The sequence below is a fragment of the Silurus aristotelis genome, assembly GCF_946808225.1.
Source record: "Silurus aristotelis genome assembly, chromosome: 12".
NCBI lineage: Eukaryota > Metazoa > Chordata > Actinopteri > Siluriformes > Siluridae > Silurus > Silurus aristotelis.
This window is the reverse complement of record NC_139585.1, coordinates 9,956,631-9,983,513: the sequence shown is the minus strand read 5'-3', so window position 1 is coordinate 9,983,513 and position 26,883 is coordinate 9,956,631. Positions and strand designations below refer to the sequence as shown.

The window sequence follows — 26,883 nt, the reverse complement described above, 5'->3', positions numbered from 1 at the left end:
ATTTAATGTATTTTTTTTTGCCCCACCATACAAGTAATTTTGTCCATTATATTTCTGTAAAAGGACAGTATTTGTGCCTCACTAGCTAGACACGGTGTGCTGCATCTTTTTTGCAGCAATAGACAGAAGAGAACTCAAACTGTAGTAAGGTCTCTACAGGCAGTTCTGTCTTCCTGGAAAAGTTTGCAAAAAGGAAGACTCTCTGCCCTGCAGAAACCTTGAGCTATACCTCAACACTCTTTTCATTGATCACACATTCACACAACAAATAAAAAAGGGTGAACACAAAGTTTCAAAACCTGCACATCCAGATAAGTGACATTATAACATTTTAAAATGAAATGAATAGAAAAAGTGCATACTGTTTGTTTTCAGCCTTGTGCAAAAAAAGATCAGAGAAAAGAGATAAAGACAGGGCAGTTGTGTTTATTAGATTCGATGCTGAGGAATGGTAATGTTGGCAGCATTACTGCAAGCCTGTGTCATGCTCACTTTGTCCATTACAAGGAGCTCCATGCTGGCAGAGGACACTGGAGAAATGCTGGAGAGACAGTTAGAAGTGTAGCCATTGGTTCCATCAGACAGGAAGGTAGGATGGGACTCAGAAGTTACAACAATGGAAGGAATATGAGCTGTCAGCTTCTTGTTATCAGCCTGATCTGAGTTGTCACACGGCTAAAAGACAGATTAAATCTTTGTCATTATATGTTCACTTTAAAACAACTTTTATAACCTAATTTCAACACTAACCGACTGATCTATCTATCTATCTATCTATCTATCTATCTATCTATCTATCTATCTATCTATCTATCTATCTATCTATCTATCTATCTATCTATCTATCTATCTATCTATCTATCTATCTATCTATCTATCTATCTAAAATATCTAAAAAAAAATCACACACACATTTACATTTATGAAATTTGTCAGACTTCCTTCTCCAAAGTGACCTACATTTATCTCATTCATAAAACTAAGCAGCTATGAAGGTAAGGGCCTTGCTCAGGGGCCCAGGAGTGGCAGATTGGTGTGACTGGGATTTGAAATGATAACCTTCAGATTTTTCATCACTAACCTACCACCTCTAATATATAAAATCAGTGGTGGGCCAGCAAGACCTTCTTTTCTGGCTTAAACCCTATCCCTAACCCTATCAAAATCACTGCATTAGATACGTGTCTCTGATGCAACGCTGTTATACTGCATTTCTGTATAATACAGATAATGTCTATAGCTGTGGTGTTATAATGATAGTATTAAGTGGAAGATTTAATCAGTTAGGACCCCACTAAATGTCGAGGGGTGAAATGCACGGCCTGCCAATGACTCCGATAAAACATGCACAGATTATGGTGATATACTAAAGGCTTTTGTCATCAGGAAAGCAGGTTCAGAGTAATTTAAAATGCCGTATTGAATTTCTTCCCAACATACCCTTGAGGCTTTTTAATGGTTTATTGCAACAAATACAAACATAGATTGTACAGGACTAATATTTATCTATAAGGGGGAAGTTGTCATTTTTACCCCCTGAAACTAAACCCTGCTTGTGTGTCTATTAGAAGCCAATGTCCATAAGACACTATTAGAAGTCTATCTTTATGTAAAGTCACATATACAGATGTTATATTTGGCTTTGCACTTACTGGTGTTACCAGATGATTGGTCTGGACTGACTCAGTGATGGAGATGTCGTCCTTGTCCAACACAGTCTGTAAAACCACAGACAAGAATACTTTGCTTCAGTACCTTCTCAGATTTACTCTTACTACTTCCTACTTCCCATGCTACTAAACTGTTGCTTGGTAACACTTTCAGTGTAGATCTCACCTATGAGACACCATACACAGACTGAAATGCATTATAATGCCATGCCTAGTAGCATTTGAATATAACTGTTGCTTTACATTTTAGTCTTGATGGCATCTGCTGGCACCACTCAATAACTCTTTGTGCTTGTACATTGACAATAAAGGTATCTTTTTATTTACAAAAAAATGCAGGACATTGTAAAGCTTTCCTTATAATGCAGTAGAAATGAAAATGATGCATAAGTTGTGCATAACAAATATATCACTAACACAAATAAGCCCTGTTAGCAGTTCATAAATGCAGCATAGATTTATTACAAAATGTGTATAAATAAATAGAACTGTAAAATGAATGCATTGTAACTTAAATTAATTTAATAATAGGTTACCATTCATGCGTTTTCAAGCTCAGCCTGTTTGCAACAGGGCTTTTGGCAGGTGAGCAGTAATGTGGCAGTCTGAGTAGAGTGCCACTTAGTGGATGCATTAGTCACATTTCATCTGACACAGGTCTTGTGGACACGAGGCTGTTTCAGGGGATTATCTCGAACAGCAACAGAGAATTATACGCCCTGCCTTAATCGCTTGGTTCGGACTGACCCACGCAACGATCCACATCACTTGGCCTAAATCAAGCTGCTCTCTCGAGGCACATAGCGATCTGACCAAATTACATTCCCTTTAGAACTTATTGGGGCAGAAAGAGACCAAAATCAATATTGTAGTCAAATTTTAATTACTAAACCATTTAGTCCCCCCTCCATATAATGCAGTGTGAAAGGGGAAAAAAAGAATATAAAATTCTCATCCAGATAAATTAAGAACCAAGAATAATTAATGTATCCAATCCATTAAGAGTGCAAAATAATAATAATAATAATAATAATAATAATAATAATAATAATAATAATAATAATAATAATATTTTTGAACAAAACTATATTACTACCTACTATATTTTATGTTATAATAATGTTTGTGGTGTATTACTCTAATGGTGCTATGCTCATGACCAAATGTATACTACAAGGTGATTATCTTTGCAGGAGGAACGATCCATTTTAACAGCCCTCCATCTTGTAATTCCTTTTTAGATAGTAAAACATTTGTTTTGACTTCTTAGATTCTGTGACGTCTTGGGCATTTCAGGGCTCATAGTTAAAAGTGAGAAAAGGAAATAACACTATGATATAACCATTTTTGTTTTTCAGTTTCTGTTAATATTTAAAATATACACACTCAAATTTTAACTTTGTGCAAGATTCTCTCCCTAATTTAGTCACTAAAATTTTTTCACCGACTAATAACATCTTATTTTTGTGCCTAATTTGCATATTAAAATATCCCCCTAAATGTTAAAACTTGTTCTCATCAGACACATTTTAGTAGGGTTATTTACACTGTCAGGAGTCGTAGTATTCGCATGACTACTCACATCACATCACATCACATCACATCAAAAATGCATCATGAGGTCAGAGATGCCTGTGATTGGCTAGTGTTGCTCTGATTGTTAAGGGAGACAATGATATAGGTGAGAGAGTATTCTACACTTTCTTTTGAGAGCACAATAATTGTTTTGCCACTAATCTTTTACAGTAAACAGTAATTGGGAAGTATCAGGTTCTTAGTTGGAACATCACGGCTGCCCACTGGCGAATGGAGCATGAGCTCCAAGATCTGATATTTACAAGCTAAGTTACAATTGAATATGATTGACAGACAATAGTAGTTTAAAGTTTTCATTTGAGAAGTAAATATTACCATCTTTACCACTAAAATAGTGCTTAAACTATTGACTAGACAAAATAAAGCAGAGAGGCTTTGCAGATAAACATTCAGCCATACAGTGAATACTGCGATTATCTGTTGCACAGGTCTGAGAGTTAGAGTTAAAACCTAATATTTTCATCCGTCATCCTTAGAAACATTTTGGAATTTCCCAGGAATGGCAAGATGTACATTTCAACAAATTTCCAAGATCCAGGTAATCTGAGCTATCAGAAGTACACATACAATAACATGGATTCTTACTCACGCTGATATAAGAATAGCCGGTGAGGTTTAGACCCACATCAACAGGACCTCTGTTGAAGCCACCTGAGTCTCGGCCCCTCACCTTCACCTTTAGAGAGCTGTAGTGCTTAAAGTCAGACAGCTCTTTACGGCCCTCATACGACACCTGGCGGGAAAGTGCACTCGCCATGTCCACCTCTGTGTCTGTCAAAGCCTGAAACAGATACAGAGAAACAGAGTGGCATCTCTGCCTCATACTGACTGAGGCAAATACTCAATGAAAGGAAAACTGTGATGGATAGAAAAGGCGTGTTCATACAGACTCGCTGTCGGACATTGAGGATAGCCGAGTCCTGCTGGTTTGGCGTAGGTTGCTGCCAGTATCTGAAGCCTGGCTGGTCACAGTGGAGCGGCGTGTGGACATAAAACTGCTGCTGGTCAAGCGTTCTCCATGAGGAACACATAGTAGCACACCCAGACATGGAATATACCTCGCTAAAGCAGATCTGATATACCATAACACAGGAAAGTACAGGAAAAAGTGGAAAAGAGGAAAATTGAAAGTGAGTACACAAACAAAACAAACATACATGTAAGACTTGGGTGTATTCTATAAAAACAGAAAAAATTACAATCTGACATAAGGTAAATCAAGAGAGTGACACAGCACAAGTACATACAACTTTACTAAAAAGATCTCAATATTGTTTAGTAAATTTATTTGTTATATTTTACCAGTTTATAATTTTGAATTCCGAAATTGCATTTTTTTCCAATATGCACCTTTAAGACAAAAAATAAAAAAAATTAATAATGTTATGTTAAATAATTATGCTACAGATATTAAATATTTATTAAGAAAACTACAGACTTTAAATATAAAGACACATCTCCACTATTATATATATCCAAAACAGATTTGACTATGGAGCCATGTGCTTCATTTTCATGATAAAGTAGTTTGTTCATTGTTTATGAACAAGCTCCTAAATCTGGCTATTTCACACCTGGAAAAGGCTGGGAGCACTGTGAGAGTCATGTTTTTTGACTTCTCAAGTGCTTTTAACACTATCCAACCTGCGCTCCAGAGGGATAAGATGGTGTACATGGGAGTGGACCATCATCTGTCTGCCTGGATACTGGACTACCTCACAGACCGACCACAGTATGTGAGGACTCGTGACTGTGAGTCTGACATGGTTGTCTGCAACACTGGAGCCCAGCAGGAAATGGTTCTAGCCCCGTTCCTCTTTACCATCTACACTGCAGACTTCTCTGATGACTCTGCCATCGTCGGTTTGATCATGGATGATGATGACAGAGAATACAGAGGACTGATACAGAACTTTGTGGACTGGTGCCAACTGAGCTGCCTCTAGATAAATGCGGGGAAAACCAAAAAACTGGTGGTGGATTTCCGTAGGCACAAACACACTTCATCATTACCATCAGTGAACATTCAGGGAAAAGACATTGTGAGAGCTGACTCTTACAACTTACTGGGTGTTCATCTAAATAGCAAATTGGACTGGACAGACAACACTGAGGCAATTTATAAGAAAGGACAGAGCAGACTCATTCTGCTGAGGAAACTAAGGCCTTTTGGAGTTCAGGGAGAGCTACTGAAAATTTTTTTTGACTCTGTGGTGGCCTCAGCCATATTCTGGTCTGCTGGGGCAGCAGCATATCTACTGCAGACAGAAAGAGACTGGACAAGCTGATCAGGAAGGCCAGCTCAGTCCTGGGAATTCCTCTGGACACTGTACAGAAGGTGGGAGAAATGAGGATGGTAGCAAAACTATCATCATTGCTGGAGAATGACCCTCACCCCCTGTATGAACCAGTTTCATCGCTGAGCAGCTCCTTCAGTGACAGACTGTTACATCCTAAGTGTCTGAAGGAGCGATACAGAAGGCCTTTTCTCCCTGTTGTTATGAGACTTTACAATCAAAGCTGCTCCCAGTGATCCAGTCACCAAAATACACACTATTATTATTGTTTAACTGTGTAATAATATTACCTGTGTGCAATATTACCTGCAATACGTGCAAGACCACCTGTGTGAAATATTGCCTGCAATACGTGCATAAATATTTATCACTAGTGGTCTCTTTTTTCTTCTTCCTTATTTGTATTTATACATTGTGTTGTGTATATAAGGTATACTACAGTATGTTTCTATTCTTTGATATATTTGCATATATTTTTTCTTTGCTGCAGTGAAATTTTCCCACTATGGGATAAATAAAGGTATATCTTATCTTATCTTATCTTATCTTATCTTATCTTATCTTATCTTATCTTATCTTATCTTATCTTATCTTATCTTATCTTATCTTATTGACGAGTTTAGTTTTTAAATTGTTTGAAAGTTGTAAATTGTATTTGCAATTTGACAAAACCTGTCTATTTAAACTAGATTGTTTCCTACAAAGGGCCAAAAAGTAGTGTATTCTCTTCATTTATTTCTAAATAAATAGGAATCATGACTCTAATCTGTTTAATTAATGTAGTTTTTTTTTTTACGTTTTCTAGTTGTGAAACGTACAAGTCCATATATATTATGATAGATTTCAAAGCCTAATATAGATATTCAAGCTATAAGCAAAACAGATATGTGTTATAATAAGCAGTGATGGACAAAGAGCTCAATACATGTAAGAGATACATTTGTTTTTGTGAAAAGACGTCAATGTTACTTCTAGCACACCAATCTATTCATTGAATGATAGTAATGAGTAAAAGACTGATTGATATCTATTTAAATGATCATGAGCCTAAAACTACTTTTTTTAACTACTTAAAAAAATCATGCAGATAAGACCACAGGTGCTGTGCCAAAGGAGTTTTTTTCCATTAACTTCCCTTAAAATGTTCTCCTTGCTGTTGAACTTAAGCTGTACTGTATGTTATTGCTAAGTAAATACCACCAAGCAGCATTTAAAACAATTTCAAAACTTCCTGGGTGTTTGACCAGTTATGTTTTTATCCATTCATAAATAGATGAACAACTGATTTAGAAAAAAGTTGTTGAGAAAAATATGATATTTAATTTTGAATTGTGGTGAAATTAAAGTAAAAGTCTCTCCAAATATAAATGCTTTAGATATGCTAAAGACAGGCTACTTAAGTACAGTAATGAATTACATTTACTTTGCTATTAGCCACATATATCTCTAATGATATAAATGAAGCTGCAGCCACATTAATTTTCCTTTGAAATAAAACCAAAACAGTTATGTTAAAATAAAGATAAAGGTCTGTGTGAATGGCATTTCTGCCCCCTTTTATTTCCTGTTCTCACAGATGGCAGGTGGCATTTGGCTTCTTTTCAGTATGTATGCAGTGCTAAGCAAAAATTTTATACATATCAGAGAAAAGCCTCAAAGATAAATATCAATTTGTTTACTCCAAATGAGTGAAAAACTCCTAAATGAAAATATGTTTAGTATGATCCTTTCCTAAAAAACTGCATCAGTTTTGTTTCTTTGGTTGTGTGCAGGTTTTTGTAATGAATTAAACAAGACTCTTCTGTTGGAAAATAATTAAATGCAAAACAGAGGGCTGTTACCACACAGAATTTATTTATTATTTTTTCTCTCTCTCTCTCTCTTTTTCTTTCTTTTTGAGGATCGAGTCTCCTCAGAGAACCTGAGTCTGTTTTGGCGCAGATATTTAGACCATAGTTTATTATAGTTTATCAATATATTCTTTGAAAAGTAAAAAGGCGGATCCTTTGTGACAATTATGTAAACATTGTGTAAGGATTCTGTAAATCTGCAGCTTAGAGCCTGTCAATATTGCATGCTATGTATATACTATATACAGTATATATATGTACATACATAGCTTGGCTTGGCTTGGCTTGGCACTTCCGAATACAAGTGTGACACAATCGCACCAGTAGTCACTTTCTCCAACAACACAATCAAGCCTATGATGCAGTGAAGTACCTGTATTTGGGATGTGTGATGGCGTAAATTATGGGGTTGTGGATAGCTGAAGCCTTGGCAATCACAGCAGGGACAGAGTTCATGTATGGTGTGAGCAAGTCCGCATAACTACATGGAGAAAATGTTATCAAATGAATATAACAGAGGTAAAAAATAAGTACAACAGAGACACATGATCAGATGCACCTGTGCTTTCTACTTGACATTTACAGTTAGCTAAAGTAGATGAAATGGAAAAAAATAGTTAAATAAAAGACTAAAGTATTTATACCAAATAGAGAGAAGACTGCAAGACTGGAGCAGCCAAAAGGTGATAAGAGTTAAATAAATATTCCAGATTTATTGTTTGACATCTGCATTAATAGTCTAATTGATTAGATTAATTTAGTATTAATAATGACAGCAATATTTTATAAAGAAATAATATACAATTTTCTAATAACTACACAGAGACCGATGCTATGATCCAAATCATTAAATCAGAGGAAAGAACACAATCAGTGAGCCTTTTCCAGTCAGAGTCTACCAACTTTTCACATATTGATGGTAGGATTTAGAATAGAACTCTGATTGGGCCATTCTAAAATATTGAAATCATAACTTTGTTGATTTGGATTTATGCTTTGGGTCATTATCTTGCACCAAAGAGAAATCTTTCTTCATCATGGAAACATCCATGATTTCCTTTGTCTTGACTAGAGCCCCAGTCCCACCTGAAAAAAATAACTTGCAACTCCCACCACCATGCTTCAACATTGGCCATTTTGTTGGCCAATGCTTTAGGTCATAAGCTGGGGTTTTTTTTCGTGCCAAATCGATGTTTTAGACTTAAGTCAAAGAAGTTCTCACTTGGTCTCATCAATATAAATATGTTGGTGGGGTTAATCATAATCACTTCACTGATAACAGGTGAATGATAATTACTTTAAAACAGGAGTTTGGATGTAATTTGATTAAATCTAAGTACAGTCACATGCCCCATTATACTATAACCCATAGGCAGCCACTTTATAATATTTCTTCTTATTTTTTCACCTAAAATGTTCGTTTTTTTTATTTTTTTTATTACTAAATGTGGAAAGCTTTTTCTCTTTTTTTTTTTTTTTTTTTTTTTTTTTTTTACACATTTTTATATGAGTAAATATGTCTTAGCAGCTAAGAGTCTATGCTACTGATTAGGACCCAGGACTAACCCAGGTTTTTTTTTATCAAGAAATGTATTCAAATTCTTTTAAGCTCTTTTGTTTTACTTTGGCGTGCTCATGAGAAGCTGGTTATAAAAAGGATTATGGTATTTGTGGTACATTAAGCTTTGGAAGTCTTGTTGGGATTGAAAAGATGGATTTCTAAGGGATTCACCATCTGGGCCATTCTTAGCCTGTTTATTTACAGAAAGCCTAGCTATAATCAGAGTAATAACACCTAGGTTGTACTAAAACAGCAGCAGTATTGTGAAAACTGTGTGGAAAAATGTACTTACAAATTTCCTCTATAAATGTGATTTACTTTGTCCACCTACTTTTCTCCTTCCAAATTCTAGTTGGATTTATGTTTTAAGTTGATTTCCATTGCAGCAGATAGCCAGCATGTTCCATCACATGATCACGCTTATCCTATAACTATGTCACTGAGCTGTTTACATATGCTTGTGTGTTTGTTATGGACCCTATTACATTACATTTTCTGTTGATTTGAATTTTGCTCATTGACACCCTAGAGATTTTCACTTCCCAAAAGTCACATGGATACTATGGACCTGTACTATGGCACAATTTTACCATATTTTACAGCGTAACTCGTTTTATATTTCTACATTCAGAAAAAACATTATATTATATATATTTTAATATAAATGTGTGGCTGAGTGAATATAAACCTTTAATTGCTGGGCCATTTTCATTCCAATTTATAAAATATTTACAAATGAATGTAAATGTTGTCAAATGCAGTTTTGTTTAAATTGTACTTTCTGTTAAGCAGTAAATAATAAACATTGCTCCTCACCCTGCAAATGCCGTCAGAGCCACACAGGAATATGGAGACCAGGAGATCACGTACAACAGAATGACTATGAGAGCCACTTTGGCCATCTTCCATTCACTTTTCAATCGATGGATCTTTTTAATTGAGTCTTTAGTGATTCCTCCTTCTTCACTAATTTTGCCCACAGCACTGTAACACAGACATTTAGTTTAATTTACAAACTGTACTAATATTCAACCATACTTAAAAGTGATGTATTCCCAACGCTATAGAATATTAAATAGTTTAATACAGTGCCAATTTGTAAATATTCACCACCCCTCCTTGCAACTCTTTTACATATTATAGTGTTAAACCTGAAATTGTAATGGACTCGACTGGAATTTTACTAAATTACATGCAACTTATATCTGAAAATCAAAAAAAAAATTTCCTCACATAGATTAATTCAATTAGCTGCAGACCTACTACTGTTTTGGCTTTAATTACAGATACAATTACTCAGGGATATGACAATACTAGCTTTGCACATCTAAATCCTGATATGTTCACCCATACTTGTAGGCAAATTGCTGTCAAATCGAATGGCATCCAATCAGTTGTTCAAGCCTTTCACCAATTCTCAGTCAGAGTACTACCTGATCTTTGAATGGGCTTTTTATGAACAATAGGGTCGTCCTATTTGAGTCTTACTAGTTTTGTCCTAATGCACTTAAGATTCCTGGTCCCTGCTAATCAAATACACCATGCTACAATGTGAGGATGGTGTTCTCTGTGTGATGAGCATATTTTGGCTTTTCTGCCAAATCAGACCAGATAAAACTGTTTGCATGTTTCCTGAGTGCCTAAGATGTCTTTTGGCAAGCGTATTGTAGTAATAATTACACATTACGCATACATGTTACAAATGAAAGGTAACTACCTATGCAAGGCACTGCCTAAGACTTTTTCCCATACCCCAATGGCCCATAGCAATCAAAATTATTGGTTCATATCCAACATAAGGTTAATTAATTAGATAGATGGTAATATCACTCTAATCTTATTTGTAACACAGATTTTTACAGAAATGCCTGAGAAAGTTTTAAATAGTGAACTTTTGCATATAACAAAAAATTCTTACCAAATCAAATTCATATAATCATAATCTGATCACAAAAAGGTGTCCTTTTAACTATTTAATAATGAAAAAAACATTTTTCAGTTTAGAGCCCTTGTTGAATCTGGATAATTCATGCTGACAGTCAGAATAAAACCAACCTGGTGGTGCTGCGAATTGCTCGGAAGATGCAGAAATAGCAGTAAATAATGATAAACAGAGGAATGAAGAAGACACAGATGAAGAGCAGCATTGTGTAGGCACGAACGGATGGGGTAAATGTCATATAGTCCCATGTACAAGAGGTCATCAATCCCTCAGGAACATATGCACCTAGAAGACAATACAATGCAATTATTGTTCATGTGTGATGTAGATCAAGCAAAAAAGAGACATAGTGTCCACTCACTCCATCCAAAAAAGGGAGGAAGGCTCCAGAACAAGGTGTACAGCCAGGCTAGGGCGAGGATGACCAAGGCATGCTTGTGTGACATCTTGCCAATGGAGGTCAGAGGGCGAGTGATCACAAAATATCTATCCACTGCAATGACCATTAGTGTTATCATGGAGCACATCCCAAATAGAGCACCACAAAATGCATACAGCTCACACCCTATAAAGAGAAAAAAAAAGTTATGTTATGTTATGTTTTCTCATTGACACTTAGCATGCCAAAGCTATTCCCCATTTAATAAATTAGCTGTGGTTATCTTTTGACCGTCGCATTCATACTGATTTATTGTCACTATAGAAATGTCACTTCAATCAGGCACACAATGTCAAACAATGATTATTCCTGTTTATTTTTCTTTAGTATTGTACTAATCACATTTTCATAGCCATGATTTTTTGTCAAAAAATGTCCCACATTATCTTCATACCAGGTCAGGGGGTCATGGCTGAAATATACTGCTTAGTTTACTTTCACATATCTTCTCAACTTTATTGTGGGTTTTTCATACTGTAGTGTAAGTTTCTGTGTATTAAATATGTATTTTTTATTGTAGTAGTGTGAAGGATTAGGTTATTTAAATGTGCACCTGGCACAGAAGAGTTCAGGATCTTTACAAGTCCTCTCTAATCTGCTTGGCATATATAGCTGCTATACCCTGTCTTTGGATTATTCATACAGAAGCTGTACATTTGTATTGTACACTTCCTAGCATTCACTGGCTTCTGCACAGACTGGAAAAGCAATCTACTAATTGAGAGCTAAGCTTAGAAATTACTCACTGACATGCACTGACTAAGAATACACAGAGATACAGAAAGTAAATAAAACACTCCAGGAACAGGCAAGCAAGCCAAGTATTTTTATAATATTTTTCTAGCACCTACTCTAAAAGAAGGGAACTGTATAATCAATCAAAATATATCTGTATAATTGGTATTATCTGATATTGAACCATTGCAATGGTGCACACTCTTTACACTGAGATGTGCACATTTCACTTTCACCTTCAGGGCTGAATACATACAGTACTTATTAAAAAGCTGTTGTAGCTTGCACAAAGAAAGCCATTCACCACAAGAAATCATGGAGGCTGCAAGAAATGAACGAATTAGTTAATAAATAAATAATCGCAAAAATAAATATTACTTATTCATTATTAAAAAAAACGTAAGAGGGGAAAGGCTAGGAACCTGAGAAGGAGACAAACTGAGAGGAAGCAATTGAAATTTTTTTGTCTTCTTTTTTCAGTTGATCAGGAAACATGCTCAATGTGCTTCGACGTATTCAGCCATGCAGTGACTGCCCCGCTTCAAAAAGAACAGGTTTAAAAACAAACTTCCATTAATGATCAAAGGCTTCTCTCAGTCTATGCAACTGAAGCATGATGTACCCTGCTTGTTTCTACCGACAAGACATTTCTAAAATCTCTGAACACACTTATTCTATTTTGGTAAATAAAGGAATGCCATTTTTTTTTTGTGCTAAATTAAATGTTATGTCAAACTATTACAGATGCATTTATGGCTAAGATGTATGCACCAGAACAGACTTGAGTGTCTCACCACTATTTAATTTACTAGGTTTACATAGGACTCATCTGAAGACAAAAGTTTATCCATGTTTCAATTTAAGATCCAAGTCTCCAGTGGCCATTTTAAGGGAGTATTAGTGCAACCCATACAAACAGCTTATGAATGCAATATATTATGATAGATTTTAAAAGCCACTGTTTAAAGAGCAGGGTTTCGTAGGGCAGTGCTCTGCTGTAAGAATCAATATCATGTAAAGTTAATTACTGTTGCTGTGGCGTCACTAGGCAACAAGTAATACACTAAACTCCTGTATATGGCCAAAAGACATGTGGACACATGACCATCATTTATTTGTGAGCATTAACTCAAAATTGTAAAAACACATAATGTCTTTGAGATTTGATGGTGGGCTGGAGCTAAAGAAATATGAAAAAAACACAATAAATAAAGATAAAGACACTGACTATACAGTTTGTGCAAGGTATGAAAGTGAGACAGTGCACATAATAATGTAAGTGAGGCAGTGCAGAGCCCTGATGATGAACTAAAACTATGACATTCAATATCTTCTCATCTAACAACAGTGCCTGACCACACTAATGCTCCTGAGGCTAAATAGGCAAATCCGAACAGTCATTCTCAAAAAAATGAAGTTAAATCCTTTTTAGAAGAGTGGAGTTTATTTTTACCAGCACAGAGAGATTCCATATTAATAACCACAGTTTTGGAATAGGATGTCTGACAGGCACATATGAGAGTGATGGCAAGGTGTCCGTATACCTTTTGGCCATATAGTGTATCAATACAATACCTATTTAGAATTACAAGTTAATTAACTCTCCACATTGTGCTTTAAATTATGTTAACTTTTAGTGCATCTTATAAGTGGAAAATATTTTGATTATAATCCAAATAGGACAAATATTACTGCAAATAGCTTTCTACATTATCTTCAAACAATGATTTCCTGTCATTCTCAAAACAGCATTCTTATTGTAGTCCTTGTATAAAAAAAAAATGTTTAGAAAACGGCATAAGAGATCACAAATACACACTCTACATAGCGGATGAACAGATACTACACAAAGCACTTAACTTCCAAAGACAAGTCTATAAACCTCATGTAATGTTACATGCTTTATCCCCAATTTTGATGGCCTGGAACTGAGCGATTAAAGAAGATGAAGGGATTAAGCAAGCAGGGCCTGTTGCTGACTCTGGATTACTGTACCTTTCTCTCCAAAGATCCATCGCCTGTGCATGCTGGTAATGAAGAAGGTGGGTGTCTGAGTGACACACATCAGGAAGTCAGTAATGGCCAGATTAATAATGAACATGTTGGCTGGTGTTCTTAGACTTCGACTCCTTTGTTTGTAGAGATGAGAGAGAAAGACAAAGTTTAGAATTGTAATCTCTGTGTTTTAATTACATATCACATTGGGTTTTTGTACTGGGAGACTTGAGTTTTAAGAATGTGGCCAAGATATGAGAGTGATAACTACTGTCTATAAAGGATACTAAATTTTAAATGTCTACTATTAGTATACAATTAAGTAAAAAAAAGCCACTAATACCTGTTGTACACCCGTAACAGGATACTACAAAGGACTTGCACTACATTTTCTCTCTTTTATAGAACCTTAATTCAATCTACACTATGTTTGAGGCTCTTGTGCAAACCCTTGACCGATGTGATTAGGAGACTTTAAACTGCAGAGACATTCTTTTCCTCTTGATATTTACAGTACATGGTTGCTTGTGCAAGTGTAAATGTTATTTCAGCAGCCTGCTAACCTTCATCATGATGAGATGTATGAACACTGACCTTCCTCTTACCCTCTACTACTACAGCAGGGGTCACCACCCTTTTTGAAACTGAGAGCTACTTCTTGGGTACCGATTTATGTGCTACCAGTTTGATACACACAGTTTTCAGTTTCATCTGTAAATACATTTTATAGATAAATAAATGTACCTTTTATTATATGTTATTATTAATAATTAATGATATTTGTCTATGTGAAGACACTGATAATGTTAATGATTTCTCATAATAATTATCAACAATGATTTAACAAAGTAGGAAATAGCTATTTTTAGAAAGGGCGAACGGCTACTCATTTGGTCCTTGCGGGTTACCTGGTGCCCGTGGGGGCACCATGTTGGTGACCCCTGTACTACAGCAATCAGACGTTTTCCTCTTTCAGCTAGTGCTTTGTTGAGAATTAGTTCTACAGACTGCTTATTTCATACATTCTTAATCAGTTTAAAATGTGATGAGTCCCTTACTTGCTGAAGGCGTACATGACCAGAAAGTTGCCCACCATGCCGGTGATGCCAACGATTAAGATAACAGTGCCAATAGTATAGTGGGCGTGGGTTGGAACATCCACCGTGGGAAAAGGATAGCGTGGCGTTTGAAGCATAGACACCTGTGAAATGAAACAAGCAAACAGCAGGTCAAAGGAACAGCTAGAAAAGACTAAAAGTGTTTTTTCACAGGTCAGCGCAGGGACACATGTTTCACTTCCATTGCCAAGTTACTTCTAACATAACTTCAGCATCCTGATTTTTGTTGATTCTTACCAGAATCTTCAGGGTACAGAACTGAGACATAAAAGTGAAGTTACAGTCATCAAAAACAAAAACAAAAAAACACAGGATGTGAACCAAATTAGATCGTACGGAATCCTACTGCATGGTAATCACAAATTGTGCTTTTGTTTAATGGGATGGTATTCAGAAGTAAACTATGGTGGATGTGTATATGGATAAATCTGGATATAGATTACAATCAAATGAAATTGTGTGGTTTAATTTCTAAATGTCTGTATGAATTATATATTGTACATGGGTACACACTGAACCTTATATTGGTAATTATCACTTACTGAATATTATCTGATAGAATTATTATTATTCATTATATTAATTATTATTACTTCCACTACTACTACTACTTATTATTATATGAGCTATATTATTAATAATAATGTAGCCTATTTTTAAAACTAAAATCTGACTTAAAAAGTGTTTAACCTAAACTAATTAAATTTAGTTAAACAATCTCATGAACATTTGTTTAAAAAATTTATAGAGGAGACTTTGGGTAAGTGCTAAAATAAGTAAATAAGTATAAGCTGTAAGAATTTGAAAACCCTGTACACCTTTGACCTGATTTTACTTTTGCAACTTGCATGTGAAAAGGAATTCTTTGTTTGTGAGTTGAAAGTGGCATAAAGTGACCCACATAGCGGCGGCGGATTTAGTGCAGCTGTGATGAGCAACAAAGTTCTTTCTGTGTCGAAATATAATTTTTTATTTATTATTATTTTTCAAACCTTCACAGGTGACTACTGCTACTATGGTTGTCTAAATGTGACCAATAGAAGGATGGAATAGGATGACACAGAATTCACAGATTGTATTAAAGCTCTATCATTACAGAGCAAAAAGAGATGCAACATGAACAGAATCGAATTTACAACCAAATGCTTTTCTCCGACACGTCAAGTGTTTACCATAAATACAAACTATTTCATGCTTGCAAAATTTCCCTTTGGGATGACTAACATTATCTATCTATCGATCTACAAGTGTGTGCTGCTTTGCTTTACACAAGTGCTGACTGATGACACATGATAACAGGCCATTAGAGTATCTTTCTTGAATCATCTGACATCCCAGCTAACAATTTTATGTTCTGAGAATGTTTTTCTAACATGTTTTCCTAACATTCTCTTTTGATTGTGGAAACAGTGATTGGAAATGTGAAAAATGTGAAAATGTTCAGTTTGCTTAATGTCGCTGGAATGTTAATATAACATTCCTGCAACGTTCTCTCCACCTACATTTATTCCAAAATACAACGTTCTATGAAAATTGTTTTGTAACATTCCGAAAACTTTCAAATGTCCAGTTTGCTTAACGTTGCTGGAATGTTATGTTAAGGTTAGCATATCATTACTGCAATGTTCTTTACACCTACATTTTATTAAAAATACAACATTGTATTATTGTTATTTTAGAATATTTCAAAAACATTAAAACACCCAGTTTCTTAAATGTTACAGAACATTTTTTAAGGTTGGTACAACATTCCTGCAACAATCTATTAACAGAATAACATTTTGTTAATAACTTTATTTACAGAATATTTACCTTCTAAGAAAATGTATTTAGAACATTACATAGTTTAGTTGAATATATCTGAATTCTAATAGTTGAACATTTTCCAAGTAAAAAAAATTATATAGAGACAATGGCAGATTGATATGGAGGTTATGGCTTTTAATGAAACTTCAAAATTTGTGAAAATAACATTCATGTCATAAGTTACAATTTTTTTTACACTTTTATATTATATACTTAAAGAAACAAATTTATATGATTTACATGATTCAAATTTAAGCATAATCAGTAAGAACTCTAGTAAAAACTCTAGTCAGTGGCAGAAAATTAGGGTTGTGATCCATGCCCAGTCTTTTCACGTTCCATCTGTAAAATTAACATTAAGAAATTAAATAAATAATTAGTGTGGATATTCCATAAAATATAACCCTTAAAAACTAAAAATGTTAAATCAAACAAGATTCAATAATTAGATGACAAATGTTTTACAATAGAAATATTCAAGAACACGTTGTATAGCAGTGACCTGAAAAATGAAAACTGGTTTGATTAAAGAGAAAAAAGTGTAGTGTAAAAATGCTCTATAGCCGAAATTTATTAGATTTATTTTTTAAAAGGTCTCTTTCCAGTGCTATTTTCCCCACATGGTAAGATAGGGTCAGATGACCCACAAGGCTAAAATGACCCTCCAACCAACAGTAGGATGTTAAAAGGTCAAAAATCTTTGAATTCTATAAATCATAAAAATGTTAATGTTGCTTGTATAAAAAGAAATACAGTAAAAAGAACAAGTCAAATTTGCATTAAATATAAGTTGTTAGCAATTTCTTGAAAGTTTACTGTTATTCAGAACAAAACAAGATAAAATTTAGAAAATTTGAATAGTTTAAATAATACAAACATATAAACAGCGTACAAATATCAAAATTATGGAGAAAAAAAATTATAATAGGCATTACAACAAATAAATTAGCATACAGTTAAAAAACTAAACTGAAACTTGCATCTCTTCTTCAGCACCAAATACAAATGTTTGTATATTAACAAAGTACCAGTTTATTTGTAATGCAACCAGCCATTTACCATTATTATACTTTATATTTTATATATATAATCAGGGTTTTTCCCTGGGTTAAAAAAGGTCTCCAGTGGTGGCTGACGGCCATCCACACTAAAAAAAGTACCTTACCCATGTGCTCGGCGATCGCAATACTGGTCATATTAATAGGCTATGCAATCAGAAACAGATGTTACCTGTCACTCCCACTGTCATCCTTTCTTGCCCTCTGCAAAAAAGCTTTGATTTTTCTACTGGCTTTTATATTTATGTAAGATTCTTTGCACCTTATTAGCTAGACCTGACAATTATTTTGGTATAGTCATATCAATATGGAAAAGCATTAAAAAGTTTATTTTAACTAATAGACTAATTTTCTACCATTCATCTGAATGAAATTAGTACCTAGCTAACAAATTGCTTTGTAATCGTTTTACCTTAATTCAGTCTAAATGAAATGATTTTATAGGTAATTTACTACACATTGTAATATAAATAACCTGAAATAATGTGGATTGTTAAGGTTTAATCTTTTATAATTATTAAGGTTATAGGCTACATCAAAATTAGGATCTCATTTCTGAGGTGTTCTGTGAGAGCTTGTGAGTTCAGCCAATCAGTTGTTTTAACTGTTCATAAAAATGATCTGTTCAAATCTACTCACTAAGAATTTAAAGCCAATCCACTTACATGCATCATGTAAGTTCATTAGCCAACTGTGCAAGTCTAAATCCTAAACAAGGCATGTTGTTTGTGTCATCAGAATAAAAATAAATAAAAATAAAAAAAGACACCTATATTTTAACATCAAACTCCAAATCACTGTGCGTTCCCTTAAGGGGTGGCATTTGCTGAAGGGGGCAAGCAAAAATTCTTCAGACTATTTGCACCTCAGAGTTGTCTACATGACACTAATCAAATTTGTTGTTTTGTAGACATTGTTAATTGCCAGTCTCACATTTTTTTTTTTATAAACTCTAAAACATACCATTGCAGATTCAATATGGACTGTCTCCTTTTTTCCTGTGGATGAGAATGCATATAAATTGTAAACATACTGAGCGAACCTCTGTGTGTCAGTGTTATTAAACAAGTCCTTTAACTTCTTTAATGGTCCCACTGACAGGATGCTTGCAAAAAATATTTAATCAAAAGTTGTTTTTGTAAATCTAAATGCAAACCTGACAAACATTATATCATTTGAAAGCGTAAAGATTCTAGTTTTTATAATTGACGATTTTTTTTTCTCAATAGGTGAATTAAGATCTTTACTTTGAAGTAGCAATGCACAGGTAAAATCTGAAAAAAATAGACAAAGAGATCAAAACATTCATCCGTTCTATGTTTTGTGAAAAAAAAGAAGGTCTATATATAAAACGTTTTATATATTACATTTTTTTTTTTTTGTTCTGTTCGTAGTGCAGCACATTGTATAATTGTATAATGTTCCTTCACTTTGGGTTCGTTGCCACAGAAACCCTGGGTTTCGTCTTTGACATTTTTGTTAGAAGCTGAATTAAAATCAAATTCTGCCAAACTGCATTTCCTAATTTCTAATAGGTACTCTTTTTATTTATAAAAATAAATTGGAAAATCTTATTTTTTTTTCTTTTTTACATCACAGCAAGTCACCCTGTATTACACTTACCTTTATGCATTAGCTAAAGTAATCAGTGCAAAAATTTTAAACCATGGTAAAAAAAGGAAGCCAACCGTTATAAATAAAAATAAATCACTGGCACTTACCTTTTCTTGAGTTGTGAACTCATCGTGGTGATCAAATTCGAAAAACTTGACTCTGTCATCACAATTTGAAATACATAAAATAAATTGCTGTACAGTCACAGTATTCAAACACATTTCTAAAATCATGTGCACCTACACCCTGACTGAACTGTGAATACTGACCGATTCTCCCAAAATTACGGAGTTAATGTCACGGTCGACCGATAGATTTTGAGCGCGAACATTACAAAGAAAGAAAAATATTAGCTTATTTAAAAATGACCACTGCGTTACTACATCATTTCCTTTTTTGTTGCATTTTAGAGCAGTTTATAGCTTTTAGAAACTTAGACTTAAATAAAATCTTTACCCTAAATTGGCATTAAAGCTTACAGTAAGTTATTTAGTACATCACATCTGCAGCACTGCTTTAGTTAAAATGATCAGTGAGATATATTATATTGCCATATTATATGAGAAAATATACAAATTGTTTTAATTAAACGAAGCAACAGCTATAATTACGTTAATAAGAAACTAAATCACTGGTACTTACCTTTTGGTGTATGTTCTCGTCTGCAAATGCTGATCCAAAACTCCTCTAACGTCAAAATTTTCAAATACATATAATAAATCGCCTGCGTTGTCACAGTAAATCATTTCCAAAATCGATTACACCTACTTAACACTGACTAAACCACCATGAATAATGCAATACCGTCAATACCGATTTTGGGCGTAGACAAACAAATTCAAAAGATTAAATATTATCTTATATAAATATAACCACTGTGTTACAACATTGTCTTTTTTTCTCTGCATTTGAATAGTTTATAGCTTTTAGAAAACCTAGACTCAAATAAAATCTTTTTTTTTTTTTTTTTTTTTTTTTACCTCACAGCAATTATTATTACTATAATTATTTTTATTATTAGAAGAAGAACGAAAAGGATGTGTTTGTAATCAGGTTCATAAAACAGCCACCACTTACTGGCAGTTTTAGTGTTATATTTAAATACATTATAATTATTATTATTATAATACATTATTTTCAATCATATTTCTGTATTAATAGGCTAATATTTACATTTAATCATTTGGCTTACATATTTATAAGAATGTTCTTTAAAAGTTTAGCATTATGAGAATACAATATGTGTACAATTACAGGACATAAACACTGTTCATGAACACAGAACATTTGATGATAACATTATAAAAATATTTAGCAAATATAGCTTTAAGCAAATATTAAAAAATAACATTTAGAAGTTATAGGAACTTTTTATGTCAACGTTTTTAGGACATTCAATGACAATAACATTGTAATGACATTCCATGAATGTTGTTCTAATAATGTTTTAATAACATTCAACAAATACTAATACATCAGAACAATGTTCCAAGAACATTGAACATTGTTCTAAGGATATTTTCTGTCAACATTAGAAAAACATTCATCAAGTACAAGGAATGTCATATGGACGTTCTAGGAACATTGTTCTAATAACGTTTTTCTCAACATTAGCAGAACATTCATCAAGCATTAACGTCATAAGGACGTTCCAAAAACATTGTTATAAGAACCTTTTTTTAATCAACATTTGGGGAACGTTTTAACAACTAATAACGTTATGAGAACATTCCATACACATTGTTTTAAAAACATTTTGTTTAACATTCAGACAACTTCTAAAGACTGTTAAGGAAAGTTGTGGGAATGTTACCTGTTAGCTAGCTAGAGTAATAAGTATAAAGCTTAAGTTTAAAATGATTGTGTGTATATATATATATATATATGAGTGGTGGCTCCAGCAGTTAAGGCGCTGGGTTGCCAATCGGAAGGTCTGGGGTTCGAGCCCCGGTATCGCCAGGCTGCCACTCTTGGGCCCTTGAGCAAGGCCCTTAACTCTCTATGCTCCGGGGGTCCCTTACGGGGGAAATATCAAGGTCCGTGACGTCGGAGTGACGTGGGGCCGCCTTCCCGTGGGCTCACCACCTGCAGGAGGGACCGTAAGGGACGGTGCTGTGAGGATTGGGCAGCAGTCGAAGGCGGGGGCCTGCTTAGACTGCTGCCCCGCGACCCGAATTACGGATAAGCGGGAGAAAATGAATGAATGAATGAATATATATATATATATATATATATAAAGAGCAAACAACACCTTAAAAGCAGCAGTCAGTATTAATTTTATTTCTCTACTCATTATAATGTAGAAAAATTATCAATATTACAGTGTATGACACACGGGATGCGTTTAAATAAAACCTTTTTTTAACATAATATTACCTCTTCTGTACATGCACTCAAACACAAATAGTTTGGTATATTATCAGGTAACGATTTTACATCATCTGAAGGTTAAACTGTGGCTTTGTCTACAAGTAGGTGAAAGTTCCACCTACTTTAAAATGCTCAAACCATTAAATAGCCAATGTTTAGTTGTGAAGGGTGCTTTAGTAAGCCTGGAGTAGTGATTATGATTGTGGGTAAAATCCTTGTTCAGCTTTTGTGCTTGCAGCAAAAGATGTCAGATGGTTATTTAAAGAAACATGTCTTGTCAAAGTAAATAATAACTGTCCATCTTAATCTTGTGAGTATAAATGATCTGATCTGATAACATCCAAGAGAGTTCCTGATCCTGATTGCATGTATTATGCATGAAGATTGAAAACAAACTTCTGGTTTGTATATTTGGGGTTTATTTCCTCAAAGTAAAATGCATTAGCAACCAACTTCTAACTAAACAATTAAACGAACAAAATGCTTATCCTATAACCAATATAAAACAAAACAATTAATAACAACTAGTATCAATCATTTTGTATGTAGGTTACTATAGCACAAGATATCTCTATGTTTTGACCTAGAGTGCTAATTATTGAACGATGTTTAGCATGTTTAGTATAAACAAAGCTAATTTTAAGGTTGTATACGTAAACCTTAGATTTGACCATGTGACACCAGTTATCAGATTCATTTGACTGTAATTTAGATCACCTTCATAAAAAGCAACCTGGGTAAATATATGCCAGGGAGCCTATACAGTGATAATACAAGTGTTTAGCAGGATTGTGTCTCAATCTTCGCTCTGCTCGGCTTTTGTGATCTATTTGTTATTTGTTTTAGGACAATTTGTACCTTAATTTTGGTGTTCTTACTTTAATGGAGGTAATTAAGTTCTTAGATTAACAGCATTTTATTTGTAGTTAGGAAGTAGTTATGTTTATTATCCCTTTTACCTTTCCTTGAATAGAAATAATCCATATTCAGAAAATGATAGTATTTTTGATACTTTTTTTTTGCATTTTTTTATACTTGAGTAAAAAAAAAAAGGACGTCATGAATAAATGTGTTGAATGTTTGAATTTAGCCTCTTTTATATTTATTTATTTAGATTTTTTTATAAAAATGGTCAAACAGAAATGCGCACTGGTTTTAGCACACATTAGTCTACAGCTAGGCACCGACTTTACACAAATTCTAATGTAAATGCTGAACGGAAGAGAAATGATTCAAAACATTGCCTAAAGCTCAGTTCAAAAGTTCAAAAGAATGTGAATGGCGTTTAGCTAAACTGGTTTTATTAATAACTACATGGACAGAAAGCCTTGCCATCTGTAACCAGGGCCCTGATTACAGCACAATCAAAATATCTGTCCATCACGACATGAACAGTTAGACCAGGGATCACCAATATGAGTAGCCCGCGGGCCTTTTCTAAAAATAGCTGTTTCCTACTTTGCGAAATCATTGTTGATAATTATTATGAGAAATAATTAGCATGATCAGTGTCTTCACATAGATCAATATCATTCATTATTAATAATAAAGATAATAAATGGTAAATTGAGCAAATTTGTTATTTCAGATCAAACTGAAAACTGTGTGTATCAAACTGGTAGCCCTTCACAATAATCGCTACCCAAGAAGTAGCTCTTCGTTTCTAAAAGATTGGTGACCCCTGATTTAGACTGATCACAAATCTTTGGAACATGTTTTTTCATTCCAGTTAGGATGTGATACTGCTGAGTACCGGTAAATACACTGACGTCTGGTCCATGGTGTCAGCACAGGCAATAAAATAAACCAACTTTGTCATCTAAATGGTTTAAATTCAATTAGTTGCTTACTGTAAGCAGGGACAGAGTAGCCTCTTTATTATTTATTTCTTTTTGCACACATTTAAATGAAAGATCAATTTAAAGGACAGATTATAAACACAACTTTCATAAAATTAAACAACAAATAAATGATTTTCATTTTTTATAAATGATAGATGAGTTCTTAACCTATTTAATAAGAATGTAATTATTTGTCTCTATTTCTAAAATATATGATGTTTCATTCATTGAAGTCAATGAAGTATTCACTAACAGCTGCTGTGGTATAACCAGGTATAGGTGGAGGAACATTTTAGACTGTGCTGTTATTAAACAAATAAACAAAAACAAAAGCACAGGGTTGATCATGTGCCTTCCTGGCAGGCATATTTTAGTACAATGTCACAGTTTGGAGTGTGTTGTTTATTGTTCTGGAGTCTAAAGTGTACTGTAGAAATTGTTGGATCCTGGAGTTTGCTGAAGTCTGGAGTGTTTTGGATCCTGGAGTGTGTTTGTGGAGTGTGCTGGAGTCTGGAATGTGTTGTGGATTGTGTTCGGTCCTGGATTGTGCTGTGGAGTGTGCTGGAGTCTGGAATGTGTTGTGGATTGTGTTCGGTCCTGGATTGTGTGGTGAAGTGTGTTGGAGTCTGGAGTGTGTTGTGAATTGTGTTGGATCCAGGATTGTGTGGTGGAGTGTGTTGGATTCTGGAGTGTTTTCTGGATTACGCTCGATCCTGGATTGTGTTGTGGAGTGTGTTATGTAGTTTGTTGGAGTCTGGAGTGTTTTGTGGATTATGTTCGATCCTGGATTGTGTTGTGGAGTGTGCTGAAGTCTGGAGTGTGTTGTGAATTGTGTTGGATCCTGGATTGTGTGGTGGAGTGTGTTGGATTCTGGAGTGTGTTCTGGATTACGCTCGATCCTGGATTGTGTTGTGGAGTGTGCTGGAGTCTGGAGTGTGTTGTTCCATATTTATATGTTCTTGAATGAATGTATCTACTTGATACCTAAAAAAGAATCTGTTTTTAAATATTTATTCATGACCCAATAACCAAAGTCTTTAAGTTGCTTCAGAAATTCTTTATTCGTTACACGTTTTGCCATGCAATTGAACATGTGACGTCACTAGGAGTGTTTTTAAGACCATATTTTCTTTACATACTTAAGTGACTTTCTCCTGAAAACAGCCAGCCTTATAGCTGCTACCGTACATGTTAAACACGTTTCCATCACGACTTTTTTGTCTTTCATCTCTAATCTACACTTTATATCGACCGGTGTTTTGGCGTTGCACTGTATTTCTCAGCAAAACTCCACAGTAAACATCATGCATAATGTCGGCTCGGTAACTGCGCACATGACATTATAAGACTTTGTAGTGTAGCATCAAATAAAAAAAGGATCTAAGACTCTTTCCAGCTGTGGCGCGCCGCAGATGATGCACGAGATCCTGTTTCTAACATTTTCAACATTCATATTTAACTATTGATACAGCCTAATAATGCATCCTGATTATCACGACCTTATGATTTGAGGTTTATTTATGTATTACACAGTGCGTTTGTGTGCGCGCGCGCGCGCGTGAGAAAAGTCTTACAGAGATTTTTTTTTTTTTTTGCAATGGCAAATATTCCGTAATAAGATATTACCAAAAATAAATTCAGCAAACCTAAGTCTGCACACACAATCCTGTTCTCGTCCCAGTGAATGAGTCTTGTAGCGCGTGACGCACGGTAGGCATTTCCCCAACAAACTCATTCATTCGTGCCCATTCATGCACGCGCTCTAAAAGTTCTTACCTTGTTCATAGAATATCCAGAGGACGTTTACACACAAAGACAAAGTACAAAAGTGGTTCAGGTACGCAGGAAGTCTTACCGAAGTGGTGCGCGCGGGCAGCTCCGTGCTGCTGTAGTTCCAAGGCTCGTCGGTGTGTCCGCTACCCGCCATGCTGTTCGGCTCCGGAGTGATTGTGAATCCGCACCGGGAAAAAAAAAAAGTTCTGAAAGCTGAAAGTGTGTAGTTTAGGGGCGAGACGACAATCACGAGTAGTTCCCTATAAAGCAAGGGGGGAATAGCGTCCCCCCTCTGCCTGAAGCAGGATGCTTACTGGAGGTCAGGTGTGTAAAACAAGTGCAAGAGAGAGAGAGAGAGAGAGAGAGAGAGAGCACGCGCAGGATACAAGTGGACTTCGTACAGTCCTTCATATAGCTGCGTTATAGTGTATCACACGGAACACTCCAAGTGCATGGATCAGTTCATGCATACAGAACTTAGAAATCAGCACATGCTCTCTCTCTCTCTCTCTCTCTCTCTCTCTCTCTCTCTCTCTCTCTCTCTCTCTCAAACACACAGGTTTGGTTGTTATCCTTATAAGAACCTTCTACTCTCATCATTATTAATACAGTTTATATCACATACTGTAAATCTAACCCTAAAGTTCATTTCAGCAACTAAAAGGAAACACTCAAGCAATGTTAATTTTAAGATTTTTTTTTTTACATTCAATAAAACAGCAGTTTTCCTCACAGTAATATGTTTACATGCCTATCCTTGTTGGATTTCTTTTTCTTTTCCCTTGAGGGAAATAAAAGATTTTGCATAGAACCCTTTAACTTCCAAGTCAAGTCAAGTTTATTTCTATAGAGCTTTTCACAACAGACATTGTCTTAAAGCAGCTTAAGAGAATTTAACAGTTAAGGTGAATGGTGTGTGTTAATCCCTGATGAGCAGCATGGCGACTGTGCCAAGGAAAAACTCCCTTAGATGTTATGAGGAAGAAACCTTGAGAGGAACCAGACTCAAAAGGGGAACCCATCCTCATTTGTGTGATATCGAGAGTGTGATCATAAATCTTTAAACAATACAGAACACTGTTGAGTGAGAACTAACATGAGCACTGGAATGTAAGATTATGAGTAATGTTCTTTCCACAGTCTTTTACAGTCATTTGTGGTTATAAATCTAGGAGCTACTGAGCAACTCATAAAAAAGCTCAACATTTGCGATCATCA

General features: G+C 34.8%; 1 protein-coding gene across 4 annotated transcripts; it reads right to left on the bottom strand.

Annotated features, from left to right (window-relative positions):
• Nucleotides 1–410: 410 nt before the first annotated feature.
• On the bottom strand, nt 411–26,151 carry opn4b (opsin 4b). 4 transcript variants are annotated; one of them, XM_083556521.1, is made up of 12 exons: nt 25,980–26,151; nt 25,748–25,878; nt 15,144–15,286; nt 14,086–14,219; nt 11,278–11,481; nt 11,030–11,201; nt 9,791–9,958; nt 7,787–7,894; nt 4,153–4,339; nt 3,856–4,047; nt 1,653–1,718; nt 411–675 (listed from the first exon to the last, which is right to left on the bottom strand). In XM_083556521.1, the coding sequence occupies exons 1-12, from the start codon at nt 26,074–26,076 to the stop codon at nt 430–432; spliced, it is 1,848 nt and encodes a 615-aa protein (XP_083412647.1). In that variant the 5' UTR covers nt 26,077–26,151; the 3' UTR covers nt 411–429. The 4 variants fall into 4 exon arrangements, with proteins under 4 accessions (XP_083412647.1, XP_083412649.1, XP_083412650.1 ...); XM_083556523.1 differs by lacking the exon at nt 25,980–26,151 and having other exon boundaries at nt 25,748–25,963; XM_083556524.1 differs by lacking the exon at nt 25,980–26,151 and having other exon boundaries at nt 25,669–25,961.
• Nucleotides 26,152–26,883: the final 732 nt, after the last annotated feature.